Genomic DNA, 10,965 nt, shown 5'->3' on the forward strand with positions numbered 1-10,965 from the left:
GAATACTGTGAGGATTGACCTGAAAAAGATATCAAACTAAGATTTGCTTCCACGGCAGAAGAGTAACACTCTGATGTTTAAACAGAAGTATTATTTAAACTTACAAAAAAACACAATATCCTTTGGCGTGAGTCTGTTAAATGTTTACAGTGATGGTGCTACCTGGGTATTTTCCACATTTACTGTTTAATCCCCCCAATTAGGAAAATCAAAGAATGGGAATTCGCGGGTGGCAAACTGACCGCTTTGCACACGACTGAGGCTGCACAGCCCAGCCGTGTGAGCTGTGGCTGGCCACACCAGGGGCGGTTCACTTAAGCCCCCAGCAGCCTGGACCCGGGGTTCCTAGTGGAGCTCCATCCGCTTCACCCTGTCTGCTCTCGGAAGCCAGGCACACGGGGTGGGCAGCAAGAAGGATGCTCCCAGTCCGAATTTGCCCCAGAAAGAGGCAAAGTAGCAGTTGGCTGAGGTGGCAGGCTTGGGGGACTTACCACATGCGACAGGACGCCGGTCCCCCACCAGGCGGAGGCCGGTGACAATCCGTGCTAGGCCCGAGGTATGCCCCCCCCCCCATGCCCTCCCCTCCTCTCTGGTCAGAAAGTAGCCTCCTCTCCACGTCATCCCCTCCCTGAGCTCACCTTCCAGGTGCCCTGCCCGCTGATGGTCCCAGTAGAGCACGACCCAGATCTCCGTCCCTCCCCTCATGCTCCCCCTAATCGTGGTTCCCGAAGACCCCCTGCCCTCCAGCCTCCGGGCCGCGGGTCTCAAAGACCACCCCCATGTCCCCTCCCTCTCCTCTGCTTCCCGCCGTTCGCAGATCCCGCAGAACCCCCACCCCCAAGCCCCCTGCCTCTCCCTCCAGAAGGTCCCGCAGACCACCCCCCAGGTCCCCGCTCCAGGCCCCCTCTCCCAGGTCCCCTGCCTCTGGTACCACGGGTCCCGCAGCCCCCGCCCCCCCGTCCCCAGGCCTGCTCGGCGCCGGGTGGCCCAGCCTCCGCACAGGCAGGCCGGCAGGGCCGGCGGGGCCCGGGCGGCGGGGTCCCTACGTCTTGCGCCCAGGCGCGCGCCCGCGGCGGGAGCGGGGACCGGCCGGGAACGCGGAGGGCGGAGGGCGGCGAGCGGGGGCGGCGCGGTACCTGCGGGTCGATGTCGCCCACCGCGTAGTACTTGACCTCTCGGAACATCTCCTCGGGAACTTTGAGCGCCGGGTCCGACATGGTCGCGGCGGCCAGAGCTCCGCGGCGGCTCCCGCCCCGCCCCGCGGGGCCCGCTCCCCAACGGCGCGGCCGGGGCCCGGTCCTGCGAGTCGGGCCCGCTCCCCCTCCCTCTGCGCCCCCGCCCGCGCCGGGTGGCCCAAGCGCGGGAGCCGCGCGCGCCCTGCGGGACGCACCATCCCGCCGGCCACCGAGGGGGAGCGCCGAGGAGCTGGCTGCCAGCCGGCGCCGCCCCGCGCTTCCGCCGCGGCCCGCGGCCCCGAGGGCAAGGGCACCGCGCAGCCCGCTCCGCAGACCCGGAGCCCGTGGTCGCCGCTTCTCGCGAGGGGGGCCCCAGGGACGCGGAGAAACGCGCCCCCCCCTTGGTGCGGCCCGAGTGGGCCGGTCCCGGGAAAGAAGGGAACGCGGAGGCCCCTCCCATCAACACGCGCGGCCGCTCGAGCGGCGCAGGCGCGCGGCGGAGAGGGCGGGGTTTGCGGCCGGCCGGCCGAGGCGGGGGGCGCGAGCTGGCCTCGGGCTCCGGAGGAGCTTACGTCGCCGGTGGCTGCCCGAAGGGACCTGAGGTAACGCCTCAGCGCCTGCGGCCGATAGAGGCCAGGTCACGGGCGCCGGGTCCCAGCTGAGGGGCGGGCGCTGGACAGCGTCCCAGACCGAGAGCGCCACGGGCTGGCCGAGGGCCCCAGGCCTCGCCGGTGGGCTTCTCCCCGTCGCACCCGCACCGCACTCCTGCTGAGGGAGGCCTTGCTCCCCTCCCCCTATAGCCCCAGGCGGCGGTTCGCCGTGACGTGCGCTCTCTGACGTCACCTTGGCGGCGCCGCCCTAACGTATCCTCGCCCTGACGTCACCTGGCGGCGCCGCGGATCCCCGGGAGCCAGTGGACGCCCGCGCCGTGGGCCGGGGAGTGCGGCGGGGAACTGGAGACGGAGGACGCCGAGACGGAGGTGGCCGCCCGCCGCTGCTGTCAGCTGCTGAGTGATAAGCGTTCTCAATTCAGTGTTAGTGCAGTTGGTCCTTTAAAGACCCGGGAACTTCCGGAGTTCCCTTCGGAGGCCTGCCTGAGCTGGCCTCTGTCCCCAGGTGCGGTCTGCGGTGACAGGCGCTCGGGCCGGGGGGGACGGAGAGGCCTGGGCGGCCAGGGAAGACGGGGCAGGAGGGGCGGTCAGGAAGGATGGTGCAGGACGGGATGGTGGGACTGAGTGGCCGGGGAGGATGGGGCGGGAGGGGGGACGGAGGACGACGAGGTAGGACGGGGTGGCGGGACGGGGAGGCGGGGAAGACGGGGGAGGACGGGGCGGGAAGCGGCGGCCGGCTCGCGGGCGTAGTGTGCGTGCGGGCTCGTCGCTTCCCTGTGCGCTTGGCAGCCAGCACATTCCTGAGATGAAAAATAAAAACACGAGTGCTTGTTTGCGTAAGAATCGCGCTCCTTTCTCTGAATACCGGACAGTGTATCTGATGTTGATCACTACAACATTTTATGTTCGATGTTAAGAAAATGTCGGTGTAATAAATCCCTTGTAAAGACCGAACCAAAATTAGCTCGCCCTGTCATTGCGTGACGGAACTTGTTTAGCTCATTTCTTCTCTGATGAAACACAAACTAAGCACATAACTTTAAAAGACGAAAAGCGTACCGCATAGGTATTCTGTTTTAGGTCAGAAAAGAACTCGTAGCGTTTAGCAGGACAAACTTACCTGCTGGGACTTACATGACTCAGTAAGGCGGACTAGGGGACTGATGTCTGTGCTTTAACTCGCGCTGTGTAAAGTACCAGCCTGTCATGCCCGGGGAACTGCGCCGGCCCGCGATGGTGCACCGTGCGCTGGGCACCAGCCGCAGGAAGGCGGGTGTCGGCACACGAGGAAGCAGGAGAGTGCACTGAACACGGCTGCTTTGCCAGGGACGAAAAATAAAAACCTTTAGACGGGATCTAATTTCATGTGGGTGGTAGATGCTCTGAGGAAGTCACAAGCCTGACATCCTGGAGTCATGAAGAGTACCCATCTGCCAAAGGACTTGAGTTGGCAGTTCCATTTTTTAAGACTTGCACTAAGACTCATAAAAATGATTTTCAGAAAAGGTTCACTTCTATAAGATGTCCATATGCAAAGTTAATGGAAGAAAAATACCACGTTGAGACCGCTGTATTTTTGACAAATAGATATTTCTCATTGATTTTTGTAGCACTTAGAAGATGTCCCAGTTTAGGGGTAATAACAGCATCTGTTCATTAAACAGAAGCTTTGTATTTAACTTTGATGCATGTACTACCCTCAGGACACTGAGCATTAATATTTTTCACTTCTCCCAACTAAGCTCAAAGCATGGTCATTTTGTTGATAACTTTCAGAGAATAAACAGACTGCTTGATGCTAATTTGGTAAATAAGGTCATACATTTCACATTTTCTGTTTTGCAAGTTAGATAACCTGGGGCTTCAAAAAAGTGAAGTGTGAGATTGAAAAAGCAAAAGTAGAGTTGGGAATACTTAAATTGTACCTACTGGTGGGAACTTGAGGCATTATTTAGAAAAGTATTTACAAGTGTCTTTTTAAAATACATCTCTGTATATTGAATACAACACTCTCAGTCTTGTTCTCATATTTTGTTCTGTTCAGCTGGTCACACACCCCTTAAAGTTAGATATTAGAAATGTTTAGTAAACCTTTCATTCAGGTTTGTAGACATTTAACCTTTCTCATGAAAGGGGATACTTGAGTTAGACGCAACAAACAAGCCAGAGTTTTATCGCAGGAGAACCTGGGAACCCAAAGGATGTTTATGGGAAAGGTTCATTCAACTGACAGCACAGTTGCCGCCAATAATCATCTAGCTATTCAATGTATAAAAACTAGAAAACAGGGGCGCCTGGGTGGCTCAGTCGGGTAAGCATCTGCCTTCGGCTCAGGTCATGATCGTGGAGTTCCAGGATGGTGTTCCACTTTGGGCTCTCTGCTCAGCGGGGAGTCTGCTTCTCCCTCTGACCCTCCCTCCTCTCGTGCTCTCTCTTTCTCTCAAATAAATAAATAAAATCTTAAGAAAAAAACAAACAAAAAAAAAACTAGAAAACGCAAGAAAAAGAAAATTACCCCAAATCCCATCCCCAGAAGCAACACTTGAACTCCTAGATGTCCCATATAGTTTCTCCTTAAAAAAATTATACCACACATACTCTTCTGTTGCCACTTAAAGAATTGTCCTTCCGGGGCACCTGGGTGGCTCAGTCGTTAAGCGTCTGCCTTCGGCTCAGGTCATGATCCCAGGGTCCTGGTCTCGAGTCCCACATCGGGCTCCCTCCTCGGCGGGAAGCCTGCTCTCCCTCTCCCACTCCCGCTGCTTGTGTTCCTGCTCTCGCTATCTCTGTCAAATAAATAAATAAAATCTTTAAAAAAAAAAAAAAAGAATTGTCCTTCCTTGTCAGTAGATAGATGTGCATTATTTAATGCATATACCATAGTTTTTTAATGTACCTGAATTTAATCAACTCTTGCACATTTGTTTGCAATCTAACAATTACAATGCAGCAATGAAGCAGTCATCATAAAATTCACAGTGGTTCTGTTCTCTGTCACAATGACCGAGATTTTAACACCCCGACTCTAACTTCCTGAACCCTTCCCTTCCCTTCTCTTTAGATCTATTTCCATCTCCAAGATACTGTGAATCAATCTCACTTCTTTAATAGGACACTCTGAGGATGAGAAACCTGAGGCCCAGAGATGTTAAGCAACTTATCACAGTCACTAGGAGAAGTTGGTCCATCTTTTTGGACTTACTCTATTTCAGTCTTCAGAAGAATTAAAAGGAACAAGTTTAATATCACATAAATAGAAAAAAGGTAATCTCTAAAAATAATATTTATGGTATGGAAAATTTAGCTTTGTATCAGTTAAAAATAGTCCACTGATAAATATTTTTGCAGCTAATGTCTCTTCCTCCTTTGGAATTGGCTGAAGACGGAAGAGATGATCGTTACATCTAAGTTCAAAACTTGCCGATTTTAATGTCTTGTGTCAGTTTTAATTTTCTGATTTAATTAGTTTCCTAATTAGAAGGGGTTAAATTAATTAACCTCATTATTTACTATATATTTAATGATTTCTCCTCTATTGGGAGTTACTTAATTTTCAATAATTGGAAAGCTTATGACAAGAGGGAATATTGCCAAGTTTTACACTTACTGCTTGATGATCAGTGGAAGGAACAGGACAAGCTGAAGGCGAATTTTGGTGAGATATCAGGTACATGCAAAGGCCCTTTCCCCCTTTTTTTGAAACATGATACATATAAAAACAGGTTGGGATGCCATAATTTATATCAAATTAGAACTCAGTGGATACATCCTTTAAGGTTAAAAGATATCTTAGGACATAGGATTTTATAAGAAATAGCCCTACCACGTGATCTTAAAGACAATACAATAATCATGAAGCTTTGAATAATGCTAGATAATTATAATGGAAAGACTGAAATTATCACCCATATAAATGACATACTAAAATATTCAGATTTTCGGGGCGCCTGGGTGGCTCAGTTGGTTAAGCGACTGCCTTCGGCTCAGGTCATGATCCTGGAGTCCCGGGATCGAGTCTCGCATCGGGCTCCCTGCTCAGCAGGGAGTCTGCTTCTCCCTCTGACCCTCCTCCCTCTCATGCTCTCTGTCTCTCATTCTCTCTCTCGCAAATAAAAAAAAAAAAATTTTAAATATTCAGATTTTCCTCAGACTTGTTAATGGACTACACCAATGGCAATTGGGACGACACAGTAAAACCATGGCCTAATATCCATATAGCTTGTAGAAACCAAATAGGCCCGTTCTTTTGTGTTTATGTGTGTATAGATTCAAGCAATTTGTGGATAACTATGTTTTAAAGAAGTGATATACAAAGAAGATTTCAATAGTTACTTTTTAAAGAGCAAAAATGAGGCTGTATGTTTCTTTTCCCCACTTTCCAATACATTCTAATGTAGATTGGGGTGATCAGTCCTCTGCTGTGCAGAGACTAACAGAGACAGCACACAGCTGCTCACTTACCCAGGCCTCTTCATCGCCACCTGTCCATGACACCACACTACCTGGCAGAAGCCCAGGTCCGCCACAGGTTACGTAAGGGAAGCTTGGGTGGTGGTACAGTTTTAAACGCAAACCTATTTAGTAAAATGAAGTGTCTGATTATAGGAAATGCACTTCCGTTAAACAAGCATTTGTTGAGCATGCAGGAGCACAGCAAATAGGCCTTGCTTAGCCGTCAAGACGCACCCTCAGAATGACTGAGAGCCGTTTTTTTTTTTTTTTTTTTAGATTTTATTTATTTGAAAGGGGGGCGGGAACACAGGGAGAGGGACAAGCAGACTGCTGAGTGCAGAGCCCGACGCAGGCTCAATCTCACGACCCTGAGATCATGACTTGAGCTGAAATCAAGAGTTGGATGCCCAACCAACTGAGCCACCCAGGTGCCCCTGACTGAGCTGTTCTCTAAGCAGCATGTTAAATGCCAACATGAGTAGCATGGGGTCCTGGGATTCAAAGTTGGGAGATGCCATGGGGACTGGGATGATTAGGGACTCTGGAGGGTAATAGGAAGAAGAGGAAGACACCCATTCCTGTTGGGAGCAGCAGGCTCTGCAGAGGCCCGGCCAAGAACCAACATTGCAAGCCAGCAACTCCTGACCTGGGGAGGAGGCTGTGGGCAGGGCTCTGGAAGACCCGTACCGAGAAGTGGATCAAAGACCTTCAGGGAAGACCTGTGTGGGAAGTAACAAGGATAGCCCACCGTTCTCATAGATCAGAATCTGTCATAGATCAGGGCTAAAATTGAGACAGTAGAAGCTGGTCTTTCATTGAATCCCATCTGGAAAATATCTGTCCTGTTCAGTGTAGAGCAGGCATGGTACTACCAGGAGTTCCACAGTACTTGAGAAGTGCTAGGTGCACAGCGCTCCCTGCTCTGGCCCCACACTTCCCGGAGCTTCTCACTGCCTGTGGAGCAAAGTTCAATCCCATTAGCCTGCCGTCAGTGAGCTCCATGACCTCCTGTTACTCTGACACACACCCCGTCCTTCTTCTCCAGAACTGAGCACCCCAGGCTTATCTCTGCCATTCCCCTTCATCCATGCTCTCTTCCCACCAAACTGGACTATTTGACTTTCTTGAAGCACAGCCAGAACTCCATGGCTTTTTACAAACTGTCGATCTCTCCATCTGGAATGACCGTCTCCACTGAACACACCTATGCAGATCTTACCTCTTCTTCCTATGGCCAAGATCAAACGCCCATTTCTCAAAACATCTCTCATGCCTGGAGATAGAATTTTTCTGGTGCCTTCTATTTATGATTACAAATAAATTATGTAAGTGGAGGCTCTTTGGCATGGATCAAGGATGGCTAAGCCAATCAAATATGAGAGAGTTTATTTCAACCCAACATAATGGCTGGTGTGATGCGTCTGTGAACCATTTTCAGGGCAAGTGATAGAACAAGGTAGGAAACCTAAAATGTGAGAGCTTGCCTTCATCCCAATACTTAATATTTAAAATACCAAAAAGACTTTATCTCTAAATGCTTCTTCATCTCAACCCCATCCCCACCCACCCCTACATAATCCCTCCACTACTAACTAAAACAAGTCTTACTTCCCTTAACATGTGTTTCACCCCCGTTTAAAGTGGTGCCTGATGTCAAGTGGACAGTGGACACATATTTAAAGAGTAGATGGATGCATTTTGAATGAATTAATATCATTGCTAAGGATTCTTCACCCTGGTTTTGAGGCACCATGAAAGACAGTCATCACTGTGCAAATTTAAAAACTTAACTCCTCACGAAGTTGCTACGCTATTGGCTATTGGGTTTTATTTTACAGATAGGGAAACGTTCAGAGAGGTTAGGTCTTGGGTCAGCAGAGTTTTTGTGTGAAAGGCCAGGTAGAAAAGATTTCAGGCCTTATGGTCCATAGACTGTTTTGATTTCTTACCTCAGCTGTTACAGTGAAAGAAGCCCTAGGCAATGTGCTTACCCATGAGCAAGGCTATGTTGCAACAGAACTTTATTTGCAAAAACAGGCTGTGGACCAAATTTAGCCTTTGGGCCTAGGTTTGCCGACTTGGGGTGGGGGGTGGGGGGGTCCAGGGTTACAAGACTTGAAAGTGGAAGAAACAAAGACGGACACCCAACAGGTAGGAACTAAGCCACCAGCCTCATGGCCCCGGTTGGCATGCTTTCTGCTTCACTCTGATAACTCTGCCTCTCGGGAGGTCTGTCTGAATGCTTGACCATTAGGAAAACAGGGGGATTAGGGCTAATTAATTAGTCCAGACTTTGAAATCCAGAGAGAAAAGGGCCTCATATGAAGTGCAAATCATCATCCTAAGTAATATATTTGTGGCACTTTCATTAAATTTTCTCTCAAATCTTGAAAAATACGTATCTCCTGGCTGCCAACATTTTCATCTTAGCGTAATTATGAAGCCTCCCCAAATAATCGTTTTTCAGTTTGTGATACTCAGTGGGGCACAATGCCTGCTACTGAGACCTGACCGAGCTGTTTGAGACTTATTAGCACGGCACAGGTGAAAATGAGTAGTCTTAGTGAAATTTGTTCATAGTACATTGAATATAAATGTCTATTGTGTAGTGATGCTCGTGGAAAAGAAGAAAAGCACTAAAATCTAAAAGAAGTTAAAATAATTCAGGGTCTATCAGGATAAACACAGGGATTTTAGGGACCCTTTCACAAGATAATAATAAAAACCATTTTTATTACCAGAAAAAAGCCAGACATTTCAACATTTGATAATTATTTTTACGAATAACATGTTCACAAAGAGAAAATGGTGGCAAAATTAGGTATGTGGCTCTTTAAATGAGTTAAAGTACCTTTTTTTTTTTTTTCATTTCCTAACATGAACAAGTATTTTGGACCTTAGGCTTAGAGCCAATCTAGGGACTGTGAATCTAAAAAAGTATCACTCTTTGTTTATGGACATTCTATTCCTAGTCAATTCTAAAGACACATTTTCTAAAAAATTAAAAACCCAATTACATCAAAGTTCTATTGTTCTATTACTGTCCTCTGTTTCCTGAGTAGGATTTACAAGTAACCCTTTTTTTTTTTTAAGATTTTATTTATTTGACAGAGAGAGACATAGCGAGAGAGGGAACACAAGCAGGGGAAGTGGGAGAGGGAGAAGCAGGCTTCCTGCCGAGCAGGGAGCCCGATGCGGGGCTCGATCCCAGGACCCTGGGATCATGACCTGAGCCGAAGGCAGACACTTAACCGACTGAGCCACCCAGGCACCCCTACAAGTAACTCTTAACTCAGTTTAAACCAGTTCATCTTCTGAGGCTCCTGGGTGGCTCAGTTGGTTAAGTGTCCGACTCTTGATTTCAGCTCAGGTCATGATCTCAGTGTTGTGAGATCGAGCCCCGCATTGGGCTCCGCACTCAGCGGGGAGTCTGCTTCTCTCTCTCCCTCTGCCCCACCCCACTCATTCTCTCTCTCTCTCTCTCTCTCCCTCTCTCTCTGTGTCTCTATCTAAAATAAATAACTATCTAAAATAAAAAAAAATAAAATATCTAAAATAAAAATAAAAATATTTTTATTTTAGATAGATATTTATCTATCTAAATATTTTAGATAGATATTTATATCTATCTAAAATAAAAAAAAAACAGTTCATCTCCTTCCCTTAAGCACACGCTACTCCTTCAAAGGCAGAGACCGCAGGAAATACCTTACCAGCTGGGAGTATGGAGGCTATAGGACGATTCAGAAGGAAAGTCACAGGAAAGAAACAGCTGGCGTGCTTTGATTGGGTGGCACTGACTTTCTGCTATTTCCTCTGCAACATAAGAAAACTCACCGGGGTCAGTGCTGAGGGTGTCGGTATTCAGCTTGTTCCTGTGTTGCTCACATACTCAGAAGCGTCTGCTCCATACCCATAGAGAGAAGAGAAAGTAAGCCCATGACAAGCAGAGAGCAACCTTGATGAACACTTTGCCCAGGCAACCAGCTCACTGATTGATTGATTTAACAGAGTTCTGAATAATTTAACAGAGTTCTGGATAATTCTAAGTGGGAGAATTTATTTAATCTATTTGCCTCTGTGTGGGAGCTCTGAGAACGTTCACAGAAGTATAAAAAATGAGTTCCATGTTCCATTGATATAGAGAATTTTCAGTGTATTGGAGGATAGGCATCATAACATCATAAACACTGAATTTTTATATTTTAAGCTTTGTGATTTATGCATTTCATTCCATTTATCTACATGCTCATTAGAATCAGAGAAAGAACCTTCATTTATACCTTCGTTAGCAGTGGTATTTACAGAAAGATTCATCAGAGATTAGCACACTTGAAACTCAATCCACTGATGTTTACCACAGGGCATTCTTCCTGGCGGTCCCTTCTTGGAACTCATCCTAGGAATGGTTGCTTATACCGTGAATCAGATATTTTCAGATATAAAAGTATTAATTCCAGTCTTCTTGATGCTGAATGAAGATAAAAAACGCAAATAAAAATGAGAGGCTCTGCCGGGACTTGAGAGGGGCCATGTCAAGGTTTCCCTTTCCTTCCTCCTCTGTACTCTCTTCTCGGTTTTCTCCCCTGGTGCTCGCTGATCCTCTCTTCTGTCTTGCTTGACTCAGTGTCATGCCTCCTCTGCATTTCTTTAGTGCTCAGATGGGAGGCTTGGAAAAGTTGGGGTTGGTAAGATAAAACATGCCAGAGGAAGGTTCAAATCAGGAG

The 10,965-nt window shown here is 48.3% G+C and overlaps 1 protein-coding gene across 1 annotated transcript in view; it reads right to left on the reverse strand.

Annotated features, from left to right (window-relative positions):
• The window catches only part of PAXIP1 (PAX interacting protein 1), a 57,266-nt gene extending 55,956 nt beyond the window's left edge, over nt 1–1,310 (reverse strand). The window contains exon 1 of the mRNA XM_044920034.1: nt 1,137–1,310. Within this exon, the coding sequence (XP_044775969.1) occupies nt 1,137–1,217 (81 nt within the window). The 5' untranslated portion in view covers nt 1,218–1,310. The remainder of the gene's footprint in view (nt 1–1,136) is intronic.
• Between the last annotated feature and the right edge of the window lie 9,655 nt (nt 1,311–10,965).

Source organism: Neomonachus schauinslandi, chromosome 12, assembly GCF_002201575.2.
Source record: "Neomonachus schauinslandi chromosome 12, ASM220157v2, whole genome shotgun sequence".
Classification (NCBI taxonomy): domain Eukaryota; kingdom Metazoa; phylum Chordata; class Mammalia; order Carnivora; family Phocidae; genus Neomonachus; species Neomonachus schauinslandi.